The sequence below is a fragment of the Dromiciops gliroides genome, chromosome 4, assembly GCF_019393635.1.
Source record: "Dromiciops gliroides isolate mDroGli1 chromosome 4, mDroGli1.pri, whole genome shotgun sequence".
In the NCBI taxonomy this organism is placed as follows: Eukaryota; Metazoa; Chordata; class Mammalia; order Microbiotheria; family Microbiotheriidae; genus Dromiciops; species Dromiciops gliroides.
In genome coordinates this window covers 425,055,954-425,080,783 of record NC_057864.1, presented here as the reverse complement: position 1 = coordinate 425,080,783, position 24,830 = coordinate 425,055,954, and the positions used below count along the sequence as shown (strand labels likewise).

The 24,830-nt window shown below is 36.5% G+C and overlaps 2 protein-coding genes across 4 annotated transcripts in view; one reads left to right on the top strand and one right to left on the bottom strand.

Moving 5' to 3' along the window:
* The window catches only part of SASS6 (SAS-6 centriolar assembly protein), a 32,533-nt gene extending 11,561 nt beyond the window's left edge, over positions 1 to 20,972 (top strand). The window contains exons 7-17 of one of the 3 annotated variants that reach the window (XM_044000531.1): positions 305 to 424; positions 2,121 to 2,312; positions 4,369 to 4,437; positions 4,519 to 4,608; positions 4,694 to 4,873; positions 5,205 to 5,286; positions 6,471 to 6,607; positions 11,575 to 11,703; positions 14,512 to 14,603; positions 18,380 to 18,474; positions 18,584 to 20,972. In XM_044000531.1, the coding sequence (XP_043856466.1) occupies positions 305 to 424; positions 2,121 to 2,312; positions 4,369 to 4,437; positions 4,519 to 4,608; positions 4,694 to 4,873; positions 5,205 to 5,286; positions 6,471 to 6,607; positions 11,575 to 11,703; positions 14,512 to 14,603; positions 18,380 to 18,474; positions 18,584 to 18,681 (1,284 nt within the window). In that variant the 3' untranslated portion in view covers positions 18,682 to 20,972. Of the gene's footprint in view, positions 1 to 304; positions 425 to 2,120; positions 2,313 to 4,242; positions 4,438 to 4,518; positions 4,609 to 4,693; positions 4,874 to 5,204; positions 5,287 to 6,470; positions 6,608 to 11,574; positions 11,704 to 14,511; positions 14,604 to 18,379; positions 18,475 to 18,583 lie in introns of all 3 variants that reach the window. The other 2 variants (XM_044000530.1, XM_044000532.1) reach the window with 2 other exon arrangements.
* Positions 20,945 to 24,830, bottom strand: part of MFSD14A (major facilitator superfamily domain containing 14A) — a 46,487-nt gene continuing 42,601 nt past the window's right edge. Inside the window, exons 11-12 of the mRNA XM_044000533.1 lie at positions 23,109 to 23,272; positions 20,945 to 22,107 (exon numbers count right to left, since the gene is read on the bottom strand). Of these exons, the coding sequence (XP_043856468.1) occupies positions 21,901 to 22,107; positions 23,109 to 23,272 (371 nt within the window). The 3' untranslated portion in view covers positions 20,945 to 21,900. The remainder of the gene's footprint in view (positions 22,108 to 23,108; positions 23,273 to 24,830) is intronic.

Below are 24,830 nucleotides of genomic sequence, written 5' to 3'. Positions count from 1 at the left end.
CACATCCAGGTTATATTTCCTCATCTTCAACATGTAAGGAGATGAGCATTATAATTGTGTAACTTAATTCAAGTAAACTCAAGGTATAGTAAGCACTGACAGTGGGCAAAGTACCATGCCAGGCATGGAGAATCCAAAGACTACAAGAAGACAGCTCTTTCCTGCAAAGAAGATCATGCTTTATAGGGCAGGAATTGAAGAGCTCTAGGAACACTTGAAGTGGAATTCATCACTTGTCGTTAATATTAACAGAATGTTACTAGCTCAGTTCCATCTTTTAATATTTGTGTTTAAAATTGTACAGACATTGTCAGAAAAGGTCCAGGAATTAGATAAGTTACGAAATGAATGGACATCACACACAGCAGCACTGACAAACAAGCATTCTCAGGAACTGACAAATGAGAAGGAAAAAGCCCTTCAGGTATGAACACAAAGGGGAATATATAAAATTCTTAGTTAATGAAATCATTTGATTACAGTAATTCTGAAAGAACCTTTTGGAAAACAAAACTGAGTGTTGTATATCTATAAGGTCCAAATTTGAAACAAAAGGTATCCATAAAATAAGATAAAACTTTAAGCAATTCAAGATTTTGGAAATTCAGGTTTTGCATATTTTTCAAAGTATGCACATTTTGAAGGGTTATTCTTACCTATGGTAAAACTGAAATGCTCTCTAATATATGTTATAGTGATGGGGTGGGGCGGGGTGGGGTGGGGTATGAAAGCAAATCTGTTGTCATAATTTTGATATTATTTTTCTTGTCTTTTTTTCTTACTGTGAATCATTTTCTGCATCATTTAAACTACAAGCATTCTCTTGAATACTTATTTCTTATTCTTGTTCTAGTGCTCCTTATTCTCAGTATTCATCTCCTTTTCTTATCTGGCTGAAATCATTATGTTCTTAATTAATTTTCCTTGAGTCTTATCCCTATAAAACTACTAGCCTCCCATTTTTTCCTCATAGCTAAGCCTCTGAAACATTTCTTTTCTGGATGATTATTCCTCTCAGCAGACCTTTCCTTCAAGCTTCTTTTGCCTGCCTTTTATTTCTATCACTAATTTGAAATTATTTCTCCAAAAGTTCCTAAACATCATCAAGGTAAATGTCAGATAGGTTCTTTGTTATCATTTCTTTAGTATTTGTGCTATTTCAACATGGTGGATCATCCTTTTCTAGTTTCAGGAAGACTCTAGTTCAAATCTGGACACTCACATGAGCTTTGTGACCCTGGGCACTTAACCTCTGTTTGCCTCAGTTTCCTTAATTGTAGAATGAGGATGATAAAACAGTACCTACCTCAAAGTTGTTATGAGGATGAAAATGTGATTAATATTTACAAAGCACTTAGCACAGTGCCTGGCACATAATAGGTGCCTAATAAATGCTTTATGCCCTTCCCCTTCCTCCCTTACTAATCAGTTTACTTTGTTTTTTATCCTCAGTATTTTATTAGGAGTCTCTTCCCTTTCATTTATTTCAAGATGAATTTCTTCACTGCCATAATCTGTACCCTTTTCTCTTTTTCCTCCTTTGTTCTATTGCTGCTGTTTCTCCTTTTATACTTCTTAGAATAAGGAAATTTCCATAGTAGAAGTACAAAATGTCTTTGCACTTTGGCAGTGATTCCCAACAGAGGGTAATGTAGTTCCAAAGTATAGTTACAAAATGGTGTATTCCTTTTTTCAATGCCTAGTCCCCATTGGTACCTGTGGCAGTAATTTTATGATCGGTATGTAATATGGTATTCCCTTATTTTGAAATCCCATAGTTCTTAGCATGGATTGCTATGCCCCCCAAAAATATTACACAAGATGAGAAGGCATGAATTAGGCTATAAGCTGTATCAGCAGAGTGAATACTGACATTGAGGGGATTAAGCATTTGTCGAAGGATAATTCCTGATACGTGAAATTCTGGGAAGTAAATATCGTCAACCAAAATACCAAGGAGGTATGCTCGTGTTTGTAGCAGCTTTGACCTGTGCGATTTCACAGGGGAGAGCTAATGTTTTCAGAAAAGAATTAAGCACACGTTCACATATTTCTTTCATATTTCATTTTGTCTTGTCTTAATTTTTTTGCTAATTATACTTTCATTTACTTACCTGTAGGCACAGGTTCAGTCTCAGCAACAGCATGAACAACAGAAAAAAGACCTAGAAAGCATACATCAAAGAAATGTTCGCCAGCTTCAGAACAGATTATCAGAATTGGAGGTGGCCAATAAGGACCTAACAGAAAGGAAGTACAAAGGAGACTCCACCATTAGAGAACTTAAAGCAAAACTCTCTGGTGTAGAAGATGTATGGAATACTTTCTTTTTGTAGTTGAAAACAGTGCTTTTATTTGGTAGATATTTATTTTATCATGTTAGGTGTAATTGAATTGTTCACTTGTTTTGGTGGGGTGACAAATATTGTTGGTTCAGAGAAAATCTACAGAGATTCTGGAAATTATATTAAAAAGGCATCAGTAGAGAATAGAATAACATAATAGATTTTTTTCCCCTTTTAGCCAAGATTCAAAGAAGCAACTGAGAAATTTGGCTTTCTGAATCTGAAAATAAGTTTCTTGTAGCTATTTGAATAGTTCAAAAACTTGGAAAGAACACTGGTTTGAAAGTCTGAGAATATGGGTTCAAGCCAGATGTTTGTCATTTACTAGCTGTGTGACTTTGGATGGATCATTTAATAATCTCTGGACCTTGGTTTCCTCATCTATAAAAATGAGGATGTTGGAGCAGATGCTGTCTAAAAGAGCTCTAGTTCCTTTTCCTGCCGTCAGGCAGCTAGAAGTCACAATCTTCCAGAGACTTCGTCTTCTCATCTGTCATATGAGGATGATAGTACTTGTACTTCCTTTCCCACAGGGTTATTGTCAGAAAATTGTTCTGTGAATCTTAAATTGTGATGGAAGTAAATACTTAATACTGATGAAGACAGTAATCAAGCTTTCACCCTCACCCCCCACTCCCCCCGGCTACTCCAAACAGATCTAGAAAATATACTAGTCCAAATCAGGATAGGGAAATCGAAAAAAGTCAGTGAGTCTTTTTTTTTTTTTTTTTTCCAGCTCAAAGGGTCTTAGGGAGACTGAGAGGTCTTCAGACATTGGGTATGAGATCTGGACAGGAATGCTGTGTAAAGCAGTCCTCTGTAGGGAGAGGCTGTGTACCAGGGCAAATGGAAGTCTCAGACCTATACCAGAGCACCTTGATAAGGATAGGTGCCAATTGGCAGCTTTGTTGCCCACTACCCTGTTATGAGTCACTGATCTAGACATCTATACAAATAAGATGGGCTAGGGAAGTGCTGATACTTGTACTTGACTCTCATCTGAACTTGTCAAAGGAAAGAGAAGAATATATATAGACATATACAGTTGGGTACAAAAATAAATTTCAACAAGAAAATAGAGAAAGGGGAGAAGGGTGAAAAAAGGAATTAGTGGGAGTATAGATTAAGGGGAGGATTATTAGGCTTAAGGAAAACAAACTAAGGATGTAGAAAAATAAAGCTCTTTTTAAGGTGGCAAAGAATGAGAATCTGAGGGGGTGCCCATAAGCTGAGCAAAGTATAGAGGTTGGATGGATGAAACTATTGTCCTATAAGAAATGAAGGAGATGTTTTCAAATAGACCTGGGAAGACTTGTATAAATTGATAGCGAGTCAAGTGAGTAGAAGCAGGACAACAATTTCTGTAATAATAACAATATCTTAAAGACATAAAGAAAAAATTAGGAACTGTGATCAATGTTATCACTAACTGTAATTCCAGAGGACTGATGATCCAAACAGGCTATCCACTTATAGAGGTGAAGGACTCAGATGGTAGAATCAGCTCTTTTTTTTTGGTTTGTTCACACAAGGCCAATGTGGAAATATATTTTGTTTGCAAGTTTGTTTTGATACTTGAAAAAAATTAAAATAAGTAGTGTTTAAAATGAGGAATTAATTCAGATAAATAAAATTTGCTAAATAATAGGTATTTTTTTAAAGCCTTATTTGTTTATTCGCATCTGTTGGTAGATTTCTAGTGGTTTTTCCTTAATTTGATTGTAAGGATTCTTTTCTTCTATAGTAGACCACATTATATAAAACAGATGTAGATGCAGCACATTTTTTATGCTCTCTTAAATTACTTGTCCTAGAAACTTTTGACTGGTTTATATTTTCAGCCTTATTTTCTTTTATTAGAAGCAACAAATATTTATAATAGTTGTGTTTATTGTAGGAGTGCCAGAGGGCAAAGCAAGAAATTCTCTCTTTGAGAAGAGAGAATTCTACTCTTGATGCTGAATGTCATGAAAAAGAGAAGCACATTAATCAGCTTCAAACTAAAGTAGCTGTTTTGGAACAGGAAATCAAGGATAAAGATCAGCTTGTTTTGAGAACAAAAGAAGCATTTGATACAATTCAGGAACAAAAGGTAATGCATTAAAAAAAATTAGTAAGTTGTACTTCCCCCATGGAGCCCAAAGGGTTAAAATTTAAACACTTTTAAATTCAGGTGGCCTTAGAAGAAAATGGAGAGAAGAATCGGGTACAGCTAGGAAAACTTGAAGCTACAATAAAATCATTATCAGCTGAACTTCTTAAGGTTTGTTTTTGAGGAGTTTAAGAAAATTCTTCATGTATTCTATGGAACTGAGTTTAGAAGCGTATCTGATGAGACTATTTCACAGGCAAATGAAATTATCAAGAAGTTACAAAGTGATATGAAAACGCTAATGAGCAAATTAAAACTGAAGAATACAGTTACAATTCAGCAAGAAAAACTACTGGCTGAAAAGGAAGAAAAATTGAAAAAAGAACAAAAGGAGCTACAAGATATTGGACAAGCTCTCCAAAATAAAGAGCAAGAGGTAAAAACTATCTCCTGACCATGAAGATTTAATGACAGTCTATAAATTGTAGCTATCTTTAGGAATGAAATTCTATGTTGGAGAATTTTTAAAAAACTTCTTTCAAAAGAATCTGATTTGATTCAGGTTAAATATAAATCATCAGCTAGAAATAATGAAATTGTCCTTTTGATTTGAAAAGTCAGTAATTTTGTCTCAGTATACATTACATTTTTATGTTTTTCATCACTTCATTGGGATAATTCCTTCAACTTCTTAATTATGTTTTGGCTTTTCCTCTTTCTTAATTATATTTTAGTTTATATGACTTAATTATATTGAAATATTTCAGGTAAGCAAATTGAAAGAACAGTTAGAAGTTACAGTACAAAAACTTGAAGAGAGCAAACAGCTTCTGAAGAATAATGAAAAATGTAAGTTTGTTGAATGAAAATAGCTGACCAATATGGGTTTATAACACTTTAAGGTTTGCATTTCAAGGCATCCACTCCTAGCCCCTCTAGTTACCTGACATTGCCAGATGACTAATACTAATGTCACTAGAGTAGGGCCATCTAGATTGTAACACTGCCATAGTGCTATCAAGTGTATAGGGAGGTTAGCTGAGAGTGTTTCCTTTTCTCACTTTTATTGTAGAGCTATTGCATTTTGAAATGTATTTAATTCTTTAAATTTAGAATTTGAAGTCGTTTATTTTGAAAATACTTTAGCTATGACAGATCTGTTACGAGTAGATGATGCCAGACCCCCCCCCCCCCTCCCTTTTAAAATTTTTTGTTAGAAGGGATAGAGCTTTAGTGGAAGGAGGAGCAGGAAAGGAAATATTGGGAAATGTAAGCAAACAGTAAAAATCTTTTTTTAAAAAGAATATATTTTAGCTGCCAAAAAATGTAAAGTTCTGACCGAGTCACCCCCTTACTCAGTAAACACCATTGGCTCCCAATCTACCTGTTTGATCTTCAAAGTCCTTCATAGCTTGATCTCTTTGCTGTTCCCACTAACAAGACACTTCATCTCCTGACTGGCTATTTTTACTGGTTATTCCTGCAAGCTTGAAATGCTTCACATTTCCATCTCCTGGCTTCCATTAAGTCCTAACTAAATTATGTTTCCTTCAGGAAATCTTTTCTGATCCCCCTAATTCTAGTGCCTTCTTTCTGTTGATTATTTCCAGTTTGTCCTATATATAGTTTGTTTGTACATAATTGTTTGCACACCATCTCCTCCATTAGAGTATGAGTTACTTGAAAGCAGGGATTGTCTTTTACTTTTATATCGCTAGTGCTTAGCTCAGTTTCCTGACATGTAATAAGTGCTTAATAAATGTTTATTGACTGACTGAACTTGCTACAAGTTTCAGCAGTAGGTGAGAGCTGACCTACATGGATCAACATATCAAAATGTACATTTTTGCTTGGAAAGATCTAGAAAACCCTATATATTATCTCTGCTAAAACATTAGGAGAGTTGGCAGTGTTTTTCACAATTAAAAAATTTATTTTGATGCTCAATACAGGTTTTAAATGTGCTTGAAACAAATGTAAAAATGGAAGGACAAGCAAAATATTTGAATTTATTTGTTTTTTCTTTTATGAAGTAATCACATGGCTAAATAAAGAACTGAATGAAAATCACCTAGTAAGAAAACAAGAACTATTGGGATCCTCCACAACTCCACCTGCTCAGCCTAGCAACACCACCATCAGAAATGGAATTTCTCCTAATCAGAACATGGTAAGATTCCAATTCATATCAGGGAACTTTTATGATAGTCAAACACAGATCCTAAGAATACTGTCATTTACATTATCAAGTGCTTGACTCAAATCTAGATGGACTATAGCTACAGCATTTTCTGTACTACCCATGTAGTTACCCTTTTATAAAAGGAAATCAGATTAGCCAGACATGACCTGTCTGCCAGTGCTGACTTTCTGTGACCATTACATCTTTTTCTAGATGGCTACTAACCATCTTTTTAATGAGCTGTTCTAGAATCTTCCCAGGTATCAATATCATTGGCAAGTAATTTACAGATTTCATTGCTTTTCCATCAAAAATCAGGACATATGATCTTTCAGATTTTGCTGACAATCACTCAGCACTCACATAGTGGGTTTCTGTTTGTTTGTTTTTTTGGTATCTGACAAAGTAGTTCATCTGGGCCAGGTGATTTGAATTCATCAAAGGCAAGTAGGTGCTTGAAATTTTCCTATCTCCATGCTAATATTGGCTGTCATTTTCTTATTAGCCGTTTTACTTTCTCTGTGGCAAAGAAAAGAGGAGCAAAATAAGGATTGAATGTTTCTACCTTTTCTCTAGTAGATGTCTTCATCCCATTCTTGAGAAGGCAACAGTTTTCTTTATTTTGTGATCCTTTTTCCAGGATAGCTCCTCTCCCCCCCCCCCCCGGGGGGGGGTTTAAGTGACTTGCCCAGGGTCACACAGCTAGTAGATGTCAAGTGTCTGAGGCCGTATTTGAACTCAGGTACTCCTGATTCCAGAGCCGGTGCTTTATCCACTGAGCCACCTTGCTGCTCCCATCCCAGGATAGCTTTTTAAAAGTCCCTTTTTGTTCATAGCTTTTCTTGACAACCTAATCTTATTCTGACCTGTAGTACTTTTGCCACTCCTGGTCTATGCTTTTGTATTCATTCACCCTGTTTTTTATCTTTCCATCTGTCTCATCAGACAATTACCATTTTTCTATGTATCAGAATTGTGCTGCTTTGTGTCTTCCAAATTGTATTCTTGAAAGTTTACCATCCCCCTTGATCTAATTTCCCATGTAGAATTTTAGAATATAGTATCCTGCCTATTTTTCCTACAAACTCTTTGAAATCTACATTCACCAAATATAGAGTATATGTCAGATTGTGCCTGACCTTCCTCTTTTTTTCTATCACAGAAGATAGAGTGGTTACTCTACCCCAAGATTCCGATGTTTTCTACTGTAACACCCTTTCTTCCCTGTCGGTGAGAATCAGAGGGGCAGCTAGATGGCGCAGTGGATAGAGCACCAGCCCTGGAGTCAGGAGTACCTGAGTTCAAATCCGGCCTCAGACACTTAACAATTACTAGCTGTGTGACCCTGGGCAAGTCACTTAACCCCCATTGCCTCACTAACAAAAAAAGAGAGAATCAGATCCTTATTTCTCTCTTGTTAGTTCCTAAACCTTTTGAAAGGATGAAATTATCATTATGACAAGTCAAGAACTTATTACTCTCTAAAAACTTTATCAGGACCAGATTCTGACTGCTTTTCCCAAGATAATCATCTCTTGAATGCCATTTCCTCTAGCTCTTGTTCTAAATCTCTCCTTTTCACAATCAATTTTGGAGAAAAAGCTTTCTACCCTCATTGCGTCCACTTCCTTATCTACCATTTGCCTTCTTCCTGAAAGTTCTAACCTCTTCACTAAACTAAAACTGCTCTTTCCAAGTTTTCTAGTGATCTCTTTATTAATAAATCTAGTGGGTTTTTCTCAAGAAAAGTTGGTCCTCATTCCTGACCTTTTTGTGGCATATAACACTACTGTGTCAACCCCTCCACCTGGATGCTCTCTCCTTCCTGGGTTTTTGCACCACTGCTTTCTCTAAGTAATCGTCATATTTGGCTGACCCTTTCTTCTCTGCCTCTTTTGCTGGATCATCATCTGTTCTGTTCTCTAACCATTGGTGTATCCTAAGGCTCTATCCTGAACTCTCTTTTCTTCTCTCTTCTTTTTTTTTGGTGATTTTATTATCTTTTATAGGTTTTATTATCTCTATGCAGATCCCTTCCAAATCTATATATCAAGTAGTAATCTTTCTGCTGTTTTTCAGGGCTTCATCACCAGCTACATGTCCTATATCTTCAGCTGAATGAACCATAGGCATCTCAAACCCAACATGCCAGAAAGAGAAAAGCATTATCTTTCTACCCTCAATCTGCTGCTCCAAATTTTCCTTTTTCTTTTTTTCTCTGTACTTATTCTCATCCAGGTTCACAGCCTCACTGTCCTATTGGATTCTTCTTTCCCTCATCACCAAATCCATTTGGTTGCCAAGTCTTATGAATTCTTCCTCCACTGCATATCTCTGTCCTTTTCTACACTCACAAGACCACCATCATATTTCTTCAGGCCCTCATTGTCCTTCAGGTGGGCGATTAAAACAACCTCTTAACTGGATTTTCAGCTTGCAGTTTTTCTCTCTCAGATCCATTCTCCAAACAGCTACCAAAATAATCTTCCAGTAGAATGTAGGTTCTTTGAAGACAGGAACTGTTTCTTTTTCTTGTCTTTATGTCCCCAGTGTTAGTACATGGTAAATGTTTAAATGTTTGTGGAATTGTGGGAATTTGAATTTCCAAAGTACTGATTCCTTCCATGGTTTTCCAAGGAACAAAGCCCCTCTTCCCAGACTCCACTTCCCTCTCTCCCTTATTCTCATCTATGTCAACCTAACATCTCACTTTAGGTATGCCTGCCCCTCTACTGCACCCCCTGGAATGTCCCTCCAGAAGCAACAAGCTTGTCATTGTAGACCTCTCCTCTTGCTCTTTTCATATTTGGTACTCCTTGAGACCTGGCTCCCTTTATCCTGCCCCTCCCCCCCCCCCCCGCCCCCTCCCCGACTGGTAGTGGAGTCAGTATATTTCTTTTTTCTTCATTGCCACTTCTCCCTCTATAACCAGCACTCGGCAATCTCTCCTGCTTTTTACTTTACTCTATCCAAACATATCATCACACCCAGATTCTGCAGGTTGTTATCTACCAATCCATAGGATATTCTTCCTCCTTTCTCATTAATTTCAGTGTCTGGACTTCCCTAGCCCAACTCCTTCCCTCATATTAAGAGAACTTCACTATACATGTTGATGTTTCCTCAGATACTGTTCTCCCAGTTCTTTTTGTTCATCTACTCTTCCACTCCATCATACCACTCATCTTATTGTCCACAGGTGTTCTACTTCCACTCCCATGTTTATCTAATCATAATCCTTTAGCATTTTTCATCCTTCCCTTTCCCCGACTCTTATTCTTCATTCTTTCAGTGACCTCCAGTGTCTCCACTTTTAGAGCTCATCACAGTCTGGCTCCAGTCTTTGCTTCTGTACTCTACATTGCAGCTAGACTGGCCCATTGGGTGTTTTCCAAACTAGCCATTCCATTTCTCTTTTCCATCCCTTTGTATAGGTTATTCCTAATGCCTTCCTTCCTCACCTTCCCCTAGCTTCATTTATGGCCTATCTTAAGAGCAGCCTCTTAAAACATAATACGACCATGGATTTAGAGTTGGAAAGGAGCCGAGAGTGCAACCCCTCTGGTTTTATAGATAAGGAAAATAAGTCTTGGAGAGGTTGAGAGACTTGGCCAAGAGTACGTAGGTCTTAAGTGACAGAAAGGGGTTGGTGCCTATGGCTTCTGACTGCAAACCCCACGCTCTTTCCTCTGAAACGTGCTGCCTCTGGGGATTTGTCTGATTATGCAGCAATCAATGTTCTCTCTTTGCTCAGATTTAAAAAATGTGTACGTTCCTTCAGGAGTGTAAACTTGAGAGCAGAAACTCTTTTAATTTTGTCTGTGTAGCCCTAGTGCTTTGCCCATTTCCTCCTGGCCTAAACTAACTGGTTACATTGACTTTCTGCACCTTCCTAATTGTGACTGCTCTTTTTAAAACACTGTGCTATAATGTGTAGTGTCCATAAGGAGGAACATGAAAGGAGCCTCAAAGGAAAGGCTGGAGCCAGACTGAAGAGAGGTAGGGGTAGTAAAGCAGAGTGAGGGATTTTGATTAGATAATTAGATGTTAGTGCATGTTTTTTTTTTCCAATAAGAAGTTACTTAAGCTAACATTTTATAAAGTTAAGTAAGTTAAATTTTAAATTAACAAAAAAACCGTTCAGGGGCAGCTAGGTGGCACAGTGGATAGAGTACTGGCCCTGGAGTCAGGAGAACCTGAGTTCAAATCTAGCCTCAGATACTTGACACTTACTAGCTGTGTGACCTTGGGCAAGTCACTTAACCCCAATTGCCTCACCATTTTTTTAAAAACCTCACAAAATATTTCATTCCACAGAGAAAAGAGCTTAAACTATAAATGTCTAGTGGAAATAATACTAATAGAAATTTATAGTTACAGGATAACCAATTAATTTATAATAAAATTACCTACAATAAAGTATTGAGTTTCTGTCTGTGGGCTGTTCTGGACCAAGGATGAGCCAGGCATTTTAGACTCTGGTAAACAAGGCTATACTATAGGGCCGAGCTAACTTGACTTCAGGGCGATAGGGTGAACAACTATGTATCTTACTATGCTGTGGGTCAGCTAGGTGGCATAGTGGGTAAGATACTGGACTTGGGAATGAGGAATACTTGAGTTCTGCTCCTACCTCATACATTCTAGCTGTGTGACCCAGAGTAAGTCATTTAATCTCTGACCTTCAGTTTCTTCATCTGTAATATGGGGATAAGTATAGCACCTGCCTTTTCTTGTTATTTAGCTTTAGGAGTTTAAAATGGCACTGAGACTTTTGGGACAAACTGTATATACATAAAGAAAGCGTTTTGCAGAACATTAAGGAACTTTAAAAGGCTAGCTCTTTCCTTAACTTGTTGGTGCTTACTGGGTAAGTAATATTAAGTAATACTATGTATAGCTTTCATTTTCTCTTAATACTTTTCCCCCCCTCCACCTTCTTTTTTTTTCTCCAGCTTGATAACAGACTACCTCTTCCAAACTGTGGAATTGGCTATCCTGTTTCTTCCACATTTACTTACCACAGTTCCTTCCCTCATCCTGTAGCTTCAAAAAGCACTGTTCATCCAGTTTCTGGACCAAAGGTAGCTATTTTATTTAAAGATGAAGCTTTGTTTGTTTAATTAAAAACAAAATTGGAGAATTCTAGTACTTTATTATATTTGAAACAGTACTTGAATGTTTCTTCTTCGCCTCCTCCAAGACAAACTGAGTAGAAGTTGGTAAATGCTGTTACAATTCTAAAGTCTAATAATGCCTTTCTGTATAAGATACCCCATGGAAAGAAAACTCCCAGTATAATGGGAATTGACCATGTGACATTTAAAAATATATTTATTAACTCAATATTTGTATATGGTACAATAGTCTATTGCCTGGCTTAATGGGATGAATTAATAAATGCACTGTACATTGGCAAAGGAAAGATGCTCCTTAAAGTAAATACTGAGATTCTTAAGTGATTTTTATCAAATCATTTTTCCGTTCAAAATATGCCTTTGAAATTTTGATTCTTTACATATTTTGATTTACATGCAACTTTTCAGGAATCTAACAATTTCCAAAGTGTGACCAAAATATACTAGAACCACCTGCTAAGAGAATATGCAAAGTGTGACCATAAAGTAATGAGACTGATTTTATTGTGTGGCTTATTGGGAGCAGAGGAATAAACAGAGCAGGGGTTTGTTTCATCCTGTAGCAGCAGTCCTTTCAAGGTCAGTCAGTAAGTCTTATGCTAGAAGCTGTGATGTATTGAATTGTGTGTGGTTTTTCAAATAAAAAGAAATATGCCAGTGATACACTTGAAATATTATGAAGTATAGGGATGAAATGTTCAGAATTTTTGACAGCAATAAAGTTTAAAGAAGGTAGAGATCTAGAATCAACAAAATTTTACATGTAACACATCTATGTTACATGTCAGATTGGGCCTAGTTTTTATGGTTTGTATTACACATTTTAACAGGTGGTAGTCATTTTTCCTTGAAGGTTACCATCATTTCTATAACCATTTCTTCCCCATTATTAGAATCACATTCCACTTTTAAAAAAAGAAAAGAATAAAATGATAATTAAAGCAAGGCTTTTTTTTTTTGTAGAAAGATGCTAGTAGATAGCTAAATAATTCAAGTCCTTCATCATACTTTTATACCTCTGTGCTAAGTTTTTGATGTTTCCCAGATGGTTTATCTGTATATCTGTCAAACATACTACAGATTACCAAATTATTTCTTTTCCTTCTTCCATTGATCTTCACTGAAATGCTTTTGATGATATTTCTTGATTGTGGGTTGCTGGATTTCCTCACATGAATATGTCTGCTTAGTAAACAAATAGTGTTGTCCTACCCCTTTTTACCTATCCTGTTTTTCACCACATAAAATATGTCCATCCAGAATTTATATTCCAGTCATGGGCTTCACTTTCCATGTCTCAGTGATACCTTTGAGGTCAAATTTGCCTCTTTGCATTAAGATCTCCAGCTTTTGATGTCTGTGATGTTATGAAAAGACAACATTCATTCACCTCTAGGACCTAGGAAAATGATGAAAAAGTCAGGCTTAGTTTGTTAAAAATCATAATCATAATGATGTTTTTACAGTTCTTTATTATTATAAAGCACTTAATTTATCTGCCGTAGTCGTATTGTGAGGTGGACAGAGGTAGTAGTATGCAGATGCAGAAGTTCAGATTGAGAGGTGGTTGTGATTTATCCATCCATGCTCACACTGCTGCTAAGTGGTACAGTCAAGACTTGAATCTAGGTTTTCTGATTCCAATTTCAGTATTCTTTCCATTGTTCTATACCATGGGGTCAACTGAAGGTGGCTAACGTGTAATGTTTGTTGTAGAAATTGGTTCATCCAGAAAGAAAACCAAACCAGAACATTTTTAAGAGTATACTTTTCACTTAGATTAGACATTTTCAAGATAAGACTTCTCACTTCTAGTGACAAATAGAAACAGCAAAAGGATTGGGAAACTGGAGAAAATAACATTTTTGAAGAAAATAGTAAATACTAAGGAATAATGGTCTTTCTAGTATGACCCAGGAACAAAGCATCCAGTTCTGTAGGGGGAAACTCACAATATTCCTGAGGCCTAAGAAAGTGAACATGTAAAACCCATTAAAAAAAGGAGGGGGGGGGCGGCTAGGTGGCACAGTGGATAAAGCACTGGCCCTGGATTCAGGAGTACCTGAGTTAAAATCCTGTCTCAGACCCTAGACACTTACTAGCTGTGTGACCCTGGGCAAGTCACTTAACCCCCTTGCCCCACCAAAAAAAAAAAAAGACTTGTTTAGTTTTAGCTTTGACCATAACAGTTTAGCTGTGGAATTCATCGATGCAAGTCAAAGAGAAGTAAATCATGTTTATTGTATAGAAATCCTGACATATCTCAGGTAAACTGTGTTAGAGAAGAAGAATGAGTCAGGAATATTTAGTTTCATGGGAATAGTATTTTGTTCCTTGCAGTAAGTGAAGCATGATGGTGACAGCAGCCTAATGCTTGGAAGTTAATGTCACTGAGGCTTAAAAACTAGCTTGGATCATCACTAACCATCCAGTTTCTATCTAGGGGTGATTGTCAGATAGAGGTTTAACAACAGGGTTTAATGACATCATTAAGGTTCCTCCGAGAGTATTGTCATGTGGTTCTGGTGCTTTAAATAAATACATCTCCTTACTTTATAGTCACACCTTTTATGTGCAGCTTAGGGGGAAAAAGGAGCATAACTTTAAAATTTAACCTTACACAAGGAAAGATATTGGTAAGCTTTTAGTAAAAGACAAGTTGTAGTTCTGTTTTCTAGGAGAAAAATAACTGTATGGGAAAATGTTATTAGATTTCATAACTTCAAATATATGAAATGTTTTGTCTTTTACCAGGTTCAGTTTAACTTGCAGTTTGCAAAAACAAATACTTCAGATATTCCTTCAGGAGGATCTATTACTATACCTCGATCAACTGATAAAGAAAAGTAAATGCTTCTTCATTTTACATAATTAAAATATTGCATGTTGGCAGTTATAGTTTAAAGTAAATTTTTTAGATTTAATACAGCAAGAGTTTGAGAACATAAATGTAAATCCATTTGTCTCTTGAATGCTAATTATTGATTACAGAATAACTGGAAATAGTTGAATGGTTTCCAGCATTTTGGTTTAATGATATGTTTGAGAGATTTCTAAACGTAGGAACACTTTTTTCTGGTATTGTTGAGGGTCAGGTCAACAAACATTTTTACTTTATGCTAGGCATTTCCTAAGTGCTTGGGAATACAAATAGAAGCAAAGGACAGTCCTCAAGCCCTCAAGTAACTTGTGAAAAATATGTGTGAGCTCATGTGTGCATGTGCTTTTTAGTGTCAGGATCAGATCCTAAGAAGAGGAATAGAGGATTAAAAATGACTAGTCTGGGCCCTTCTAGAAAATGGATGTTCCAGGAACTGACCAATCAGAGGGAGGGGTCATAGGGAGATCATTTTCCACCCTGCTACTTTACTGGGCTTAATGCTTTTCAGAAACTCATCATTCTTTTTGTTTGTTTGTTTTTTGTGGGGCAATGGGGGTTAAGTGACTTGCCCAGGGTCACGAAGCTAGTGTCAAGTGTCTGAAGCTGGATTTGAACTCAGGTACTCCTGAATCCAGGGCCAGTGCTTTATCCATTGTGCCACCTAGCTGCCCCAGAAACTCATCATTCTGCAAGATATAATCAATTCTGAAACCAATTTCCTCAGATTTTCCACCAGGACTTCATCATGTGGTACTCCCATCCCACCCTTTTCAACTTCTTTTTTCTGTTGTCTTCTTTAGTTAGTATGTGAACTCCTTTAGAGTAGGGGCTGTCTTTCTCTTTTTGTATCCTTAATACCTAAGTAGCTTAGCAAAATGCCTGGCACATTGTAGTCACCTAATAAATGTTAATGACTCTGACTTTGAGGCCAGAGGAATCTTCATTGGGAGAAGTCAGAAGGAGTGTTAGAATCTTGTGAGAAAGCTGCTATTGCCTTGTAGCAGAGACGTCTTTGAGAGTAAGAAGGCTGCTGGGACCTGGTGCTTAAGTTGAGTCAAAAACAGGAATGAAGGAGATGATTTTAATGGCTATATTGTCCAATCTATGTGGGAAACTTTCCATTGATACAGATCAGAACCCATCCATATTTTTCACAAGGATCCTTCTCTTACAACAGAGCTCTTTTCCTTGCTATTTTTCCATTTCTTGAGTACCATTATAATGCCCAGGCTACACCATTTTTAAAAATCCCTTCTTGCCATATGAGAGGTTGAGATTGAAGAAATAAATCACAAGTAGCATTGAGAGATATTTAGTGGTGGGTGCTTTTCTGCCAAGAACTAAGCAGCTAATCATTTTTGACTTAATGATTTCATCCTTCGAAAGATGAAGGCACTAAACAAGGGGAACTTTTATTCTGAACCTTAATGTTCATTGAGAATGAAGAACAAGACAGGAGGAATATTTCTTTTTCCAGGACTTTAATCTTTTGTTATGCTGAATCTGACAAACATAAAACATTCATAAACAAAAGAAAAAGAATTGTGTATGAAACTTGAATCTCTATACAGATAGCTTATTCTTAAATATATATATATATAGTAGATTTAGCATTTTTATTCCAAAGCTTTCCTTTTTTTTTCCTCTCTCTGAACTTTCTTCTTTTCTCTTGTGTGCAGTTTTTTTCTTTTTTTCTTTGCGGGGCAATTAGGGTTAAGTGACTTGCCCAGGGTCACACAGCTAGTAAGTGTCAAGTGTCTGAGGCTGGACTTGAACTCAGGTCTTCCTGAATCCAGGGTCAGTGCTTTATCCACTGTGCCACCTAGCTGCCCCTTGTGTGCAGTTTTTAAAAATGTTGCATTGACATTTTCTTTTTTTTATGACATTGCTGTAACTAACCCCATTACCTTCCCTTCCCTCCTCCCTCTCAGAAATAAAATCCCTCCTTTATAACATAAATGTAGTCAAGTAAAAACACATTCATGTACCATGAATTGTTTGGCTATTCCCCAATTGCTGGGCACCAGTTGTTTGATACAACAAAAACTAATTGCCACCTATGGAATGGGCAAGCTAGTCTAGCTGACGTACTAAGGCATCCTGGGGGAAAGACAGGTTCCAGTCAAGTCAAACCACCACCATTTCTTCTCAGACCCTTATAGAGATGGCACAGGGCCCTAATGCAACAGCTTTGAGAATAGCAATGCCCTTAAGGTTGCTGGCCCTGCGTCTGGTGCAGGCTCTATAGCCATTAAGGGGAGCTATCTCTATGGAGAGGGGACCCACTTTTCCTTGCCACCACCAGCACCTCCTGCTGACTAATAGGTAAGCTTAAGAACTCTAGGGGTGGCAACATCCCAGACCTTACTTCTAGTCCAGCTCCTGTAGCCAGTATTTTAGAAAAAGCCACCTATATGGAGATGATAGTGTAACTTCTGTATCCTCAGAAGGCACATCTACTGAAGGTCTGGGAAAAAAAGTTCTTACTGTCAAGGTCCTTGGTAGAATCAAATGAGTAATTATCAGAAATAGATGTTTTTATTAGTAGAAATGACAAATCTACTTTGACCACTGTATCCTAAGGACTATGGGATCATCCTTTCCATCTTGTGTTGTCTTACTAGAACGAGCTTCTTGAGAGCAGGGATTGTTGTTTTCACATAGCGTTTTTACAAATGTTAAGCATTTTAATGCTTACTCATTTTAACACAGGTACTTTTTATAAATATAGTCTATGTATGGGTCCTTTCCCAACCCTCCCTTTAAAAAAAATGTTCTTTGGGAATGTGTCACGTAGTAGTAATAGAAGGGGAAAATTTGAGAATTTAGAGTGGTCCCCTTTACATGTTACAGGTTTGCATAGTTCTCCTGACTCCTGTAGAATTTGACACTGTTGACTTTCTCTTCCTGGGTACCTTCTGGATTTTTGTGACACTTTTTTTTGGCTTCATACTTTTCTGGCAATTCCTCTTTGGTAGCATCATTATCCATGTCCTGCCCCCGTTTGTGGGCTGTTTCCCACAAAATTCTGTCCTGGTAATTTTATTCTTTAGCTGTATACCCTTTATCTTGTGCTTATCATCTCTCTTGGGCTTAATATTAGACTGGAAAAGACTTTGGGTGAACATGATAATTGTGTTCAAGTATTTGAAGGACTGATATGTGGAAGGATTGGATTTGTTCTGTTTTGCCCCTTAGCAGAGTGAGGAAGTTGGAAAGAGACACATTTCAGCTTGCTCTAAGGAAAAAGTTTCTAACAGCTTTCCATAGTTGAAATGGATTGCCTAAGGAGGCAGTGCCTTCACTGCATGCTTTCAAGTTGAAGCTATACAGCTAGTCATTTTGTTATATAGGAAATCTTCAGTGTGCCCCTGTGGCCAGTGTTCAGTAAGCTTGTTTTCCCTCTATCACTTTTTGATCAGTATGGCACCGGCCTCTAAAGCTTCATTATTGCTTGTGCCTAATTGGTCTAATTAAGTGTTTGCTCTCTGGGCACTGATCGACTCCTTGTAGACATTATATTGGTTCATCTTTCATAGGAAGTGGTATTAATGCTTGATGTCTTTTTTCATTATTCACTTCCTTTTTTTACAACGTATCACATAAAAACCATCTCTTTCCTCATATAAAACCATACTTTAACAGAATTCAAACTTAAGCTATTGAGCTTCATTAGATTTTACTAAGGAATGATCTGTTTAATAAAAAAAAATTAAAGTACTTTTTTCCCCCTTTGATAAGTGGTGAAAATTTGGGCCTGGAATCCAAGTATTTGAAGAAAAGGGAAGATAGCATTCCATTACGAGGGCTTAGTCAAAACCTGTTTAGTAATCCAGGTAAGAATTTTCTCAATTATTTCTAAATTGGAGTTTCTTTGTAAGTTGATTTAAAACTTGACATGTGTATGAAGTCAAAGAACTAATGTTTGTTTCCCACTACTTATAGAACATCAGAAGGATGGCTCTTTAACAACCCTACAAGCTTCATCAAAACCTGGAATGCTCCCTCCTTCTGTAGCTTCAGCATATTTTCCTGGACAGTGATCAAACCTTCAGTCTTGCTCTGTGAAGTATAAGAATGGTTGGTGGTGACTGAAGATCAGCTCTTAACATAGCATATAAACACAACCACTATGAATAAGGTGACTTTGCCTCTGACTTAAGTGACTACTGATGACTTTACCATTGCTATATGTGGAAAATATTAGGGAAGAACTAAATTTGGATTTTGACCTTGGTCTAGATTTCCCAGGTAATGGAATATTTAGTGCCTTTTGTTTTTAAGGAGCCTTGATACCATTTTTGAGGGTATTAGCTGTATATATTTTATTAAAATATGGAAGATCATAACCCTTTTAAGTGAGGGTAATTTTAATATAGAACCAAAGAGTGTTGATAACGTTTCCCCCATGGGGTACCTTATCTAGAAATTGAATAGGAAAAATTCTTAAGAGTTTTCATAGCCTACTGGTTTTCTAATAGAAAATTTAAAGAGTTATATTATTTCATAAAGATTGTTATATTGGAACATTGTTGTAAGATTTGATGTAATTCTTATGGGCTCAACCAGCTGTTTAGCTGTGCAAAATGCTTCTTGTAGTTGATTCATTAACACATGTGACTCCCTTGAAACCTAGTTTGATGTAAAATACCTTTTAAAAAAAAAACACCTACTGATTTAGTTGATGTTGCAAATGTTCAGCCAGATTAGGCTGAAATGTCATCTAAACTAAGTAGTTTCAAAACACTCTTGGCATCCTTTATTCATTAAGTTTTTCTTTAATTTGAATTTTGTTCAGATAAAATTTTGTCAAATGGCCCTTTGTCTAAACAATTAATAGCTATGCAAAACTTAGAAGTCTCGTTAGAAACTATGTGCTGTGACCACAATTAATTGCTGCAAAGTCTCTAGGCATATTTTCAATGGTAACTACTTTTTTAAAAAAGAAAAGTCTTGCTGCTTGCTTTATTTATACTATCCCTTTCCCAACTTCATTTTCACCAACATTCTTCTCTTTGCAGTTAATTCCTCAGATAATTTGTACATAATTGATAAATTCTAATTCTTAAGCATTTTAAAATGCACAAAATTAGCATGTTTGAGAGCCATCAATGCATTTTTTCTTAAGTGCCAGCATCAGTAGGTGACATTTTAAAGGATTATCTAGAATCTTAGGTGATTTTGCTTTATGAAGCCCCATCCAGGATTTTGAGTTTTATAAGATCATGGGAAAAAATTAGCCTACCATGTTGACAGTCATCCCTTGATTATGCTTTTTAAAACTAAGATAGTGTAATCTTTATGCCTATGAGTATCCTTTTTCGTTGAGCTATTAGGCTTTAGTTACAATCCTGTAATCTTCAAGATATAATAGTAACTTAACTAGATTACAATGACTTGAATGAAATGTGGATAATGAAGCAGCTTTTTGAAAGCAACTTTAGAATGTTCTTTGTTGTAAATGTTGTACATATTTATAAACTCAATGTGGGCAATGTGTAGTAAAATTAGTAAGTGGGGTTATATGTCTAGGCAGTCTTTTGATTATCATAAAGGAATTCAACCCTTTCCTTCCCCATAACCTTTAAATATGAAAGCAGCCAGATTTACCAAAGCATTTTTTAAATGCTCATACTTTTTTTTTTACATCTACTTGCTGGAAATTTGCCATGGGCTTTGTTCTACCTCTTAAACTCAATTGTTTTGCGGTGTAAAAGTTGTACATTTGTTTGTAATCAATGTATGTTGCTGAAATATTAAAATTCTTTTTGGTCAGTGGTATATGTTCCAAGTTATATATATATATACACACACAAAAAATATTGAGAATGGCCAAACCAAGCTTTTAAGGGGAAATGAGGTTGTATTTGTACCATGAGGTTTTCAGCATTTTCTACTCGTACAATATATGTGTGTGTGTGTGTACATATGTGTATTCTAACACCTAGCTTCTTAAACTTCCATATAGGGTCTCATAACTGAATGTGGGGGTCGTGAAAAAATTAGCAACAGTAAAAGGTTAGGAATACCTATAATGCCTGGGGTTGCATAGGAATTTCTTGGGTGAAAAGGGGTCATGAGTGGGAAAAGTTTATAAATACCCTATCACACGTAGAGTGTGTGTATACATTCTATGAAGAGAAAATGCTGAAAACCGTATAGTACAAATACATGTATATGATGTATATATAGACATTATGTTTGTAATTGTGTTAAAATTGAAAACTTATTAACAGTATTTTTACAACACCCCTGGTACTCAATCATGGCCAAAGTTTGAAAGTAAGCAATAACCAGACAAAAACGTTTTAAACTATACAATATTTTATACACAATTTATACAAAGTAACATTTCTTAAATAATATAACTGGACACAAAAATATACACTTTAGAGAAATTCACATCAGTAATTATTATATAAAGCTCTCTTCTAGGGTCCTGAAAATTTAGGACAAGCATTAGCTCTGTCAAGTGTTACTATGACAATCCTGAAAGGCCACTATATCTATACAAAGATATCACATTGACATTTTCAAGACTATCAGTTTATTGTATAATTTATAGTTTCTGTATTCAAGTGTTGAGGTCCTTGTGATTATGCAAACATTAAAACAGTGGTATATGAAAACTATTTTTGGAAAGCTGTGCTTGAGCCAGTAAAGTCTTGGAGGCTCTAAACACCCACCCATTTAAATACCAAATGGTCTGATAACTATTTGATACAATGCCCCACCTCCCCCCAATGCACTTATATATTTCTTTAAAAATTTCTGTTCTGCAAGCAAGCTTAAAACATGATTCTGTATTTAGTAAAAAATAAAATAAAAAAAAAAGTAAAAAATGCAAAATGTTTTGCCTTTTCCTTACTTAGTGCATAAGGCTTTGAATTACTTGACCCAAGATTTTACAATATTAAAATAATTGGGTCTACAACTATGCTACCTACTAGTGTCTCACTGAGACTCAGCATAAATAGAATTAAAGCTCAACACCTTAAGGAAATGGATGCAAAGACATGTATGCCATGGAGATTATTCATAGGTAACTCTTTCCTTTTTTCCAGAACTAGTGGCAAAAGATTGGTATGAAACAAGACTTTTTAAAAAATGACATCTTTGGAGAATTGTTCAGTTCTATTTTTCATGCAGATCAGTTTCTTAAGACAACCGTACAATATGAAATTTGGATGAAAATGCATCCAGAACTGCAGGTGAAAAACCAAGGCCTAAGAGCTGCCCAAAGTTTTTCCCAGTGTCTGTTGTCATACATTTGTGTCCTGGAGCAATGGTTCTTTGGCCTCTCCAGGAGCCTGTGGGCTATGAGGATGGCTGTGACCACCACAATGTTTTTTCCAACCACCAGCTCTTACATTTAAGTTGGTATGTTCTGGGATAAACAAGGCAACAAGTAGAGCCAGGAGAACAGAGCAGGCTCCAAAGAGAAATGGGGGTCCAGGAATGATGGAATTCTGGGGAAAGAAAAAACAATTAGGATTTTGCAAAGAAGGTCTCATCTGTTCATAAATTTCTCTCATAGGAACAAGGGGGTTGAAATTTCTAGTCTTTTTTCTAATAATTATTATAAAATCCTTGCCTGAAAGAAGGGGGCGATCTTGAGCTGTAATTGATAGATTTTGGAAAATCAGTTTACCTTGGACAAAAATGTAAGGATAAAAATGTCACTAAAACTTTAATATATCTGAAGGTGGGATTCTTGGTATAACTGTAGGTATTTTGTGAGAAATAACCACTAGACTTTTCTGTTTTAGATCACGGAAATAGCTAAGAAAGTCTTGAGGAAAAAAGTTGAGGGGAAGAGGATAAGGAAGGATTTCAATTATTCTAAATACAGAATCAGATACCAAAAATCAAACCTCCAAAGTCCAAAGCAGGCAAAGAAAGGAATGTAAATATTTATTGGGTTTCCCTATGTTTGGAGAGCGAATATAACAGCTTAGAAAAGTAGTATTTAAATAAAAAGAATAAGTGTAGTCCTACCTTCCTCTTAGGTCTATAATATTTACACCCTGAACCACGAACCTGTATAATAAATGTTATTTTTCCACCTAAGTCAGACAGATGTTTTTTACTTAAGTTATCTGAACACTCGGGTAAATCTAGTGCTCACTTGTAGGAGGAAACCTGGAAACTATTCGTATTGGCTGAAGTTATGACCTGCCTTTCAATGAATATAATGAAATGTTTAAATAAGATTCCCAATAAATGGCTTTCTACTAACAAAAACTCAGTCTTGTATACAACTGGCTTTATTTTAGAATGTATTCAAATAACCTATTTGGTAGAAAATCTGTTCTAAGCAAATTGTGATAAGGACTGACTTTCTAATATTTTATCCTATAAAGGAAGACTCTTACACAGGACTTAATAAAAAAATCTCTTCTAATGTGCCCTTTAGTGCAGCCTAATGAAATTCTTAGGTTTATTAGAGTGAACCAGAAGAAGAAAATACCTCCTGGGTGTGGTGCTGAGGTCCTTGGTTTGTTCCTAAATCTGTTTCTGTTATTTGTAGTTCATTCAGTTCCACATGGAATATGTAGAATATAAATCCATAAAGAGCTGGTCCCAAGCCATTACATAATCCTCGAATTCCTGTTATCATTCCTTGAACAACGCCTAAATGATAAAGAACACAACCCTTTAACATTTCTCTTATTGGCAATACAACCATTTTTATGCTGCAATTCTAGTCCTCAGAAAAATTAAATGATCATTTCACAAACGTTATGGCAATGGAAATAAAAAGAAAAAAAAAGCTAGCCCCTGGCTTCATAGATTTTACAGTGGAGGTAAAAGAAATAACACGTACCAACACATGTTCATGAATACAAAGGGCAGATATGTATCTGAATGGGGAAAAGGGGTCATGTTCTAGCATAGGAGATGGCATGTACAAATGCATGGAGGCAGGAGATCAGAAGAACATGGCTTGGATTGGAATAGACCTGTATGAAGAGTAACAGTGAAAAAAGGCTAGGAAAAGGAGGCTAGCTGGATCCATATTGAAAAAATCTTACCCTAAGCAGATTAGTTTTCATTCATATTTTTTGCACCAAGAGAATGAAATGATCACAATTGTGAATTAGGAAAACATACGGCTGTGAGAGGCCAGCAAGTGCATCCTGACAGTCACAAAATGCTATTCTATAGCCCTTAGTCCTACAAAATACAAATGAGGCATTTTAAAGTATATAATACTGTAAATGTGAGATTTTGAGATATTTTGGTAGGTTTTTGTCTATAAAAGCGACCCCACATAGATCCCTTGTCTACACAACAGAAGTTATTTGTTAAAGATAGTTGACCCTTTCCCAACCAGCTACAAATGAGGCTTTTAATTAAGACAGGACATCCCTTCACTTTTTAGAAAGTGATATCAAGTTTCTTGATCTTATTATGTCACAAATTAAATGAAGTATTCTGACCATCCAGGTCAGATTATCTAGTTATAGGATTTCCCTATAACTGGTTCCAGCAATTACATACAACATGTTGCACTTTTAACCTTTGTAACTATTTTCTAAAGGCTAAACCTCTGATCACTCACTTTCCTGGAAGGCAACAAGCTCCTAAGGGAACAAAACCAGAAATGCTTCTTCTGGTCCAAGGTCAAGAGTCTGCTTTTTTGGGAGAGCACAGCAATAGCTCAGCTGGAGATTGGAGCTTAGGCTGAAGGTAGTGGGGACTAAAACCATCCATCTAGTACTAGGTCAGGGAATTAGCAAGGCTAAGATAGCCAACAGAGAGGCTGTATCTTGTGAGAAGCACCCCTTCCAGTATAGATGCCTCACCCAGAGATGAATTTCAAGACTACTCAATGAAGAGAAAATGGACACCCAGTTTCTGGGTTTCCTGCACTTGGCACTGTGGACTTTGAAACCATTACTTCAGTTGCCATCTCATCCTGGAACTTCCCTTCAGTTCCTGGGACCTCCTTACTCTTGGAACATCTAACTCCCCCATCAGCCTTCTTACCCTGGAATATCCTTCCTTCAGGATAATCCCCTTCTCCCATTGGTGAGTCACCCCCTCCTGAAGCCTCACTTTTGTGAAGGAGCCCAGGTCAGTCAGCCTCCATTCCTTGCCCTGCTCTGCTCCTGACTTCAGATGTCAAAACCATTCCTTATGAGAGGATAGAGAGCTGGGATATGAGTCAGGAATACCTGAGTTTAAA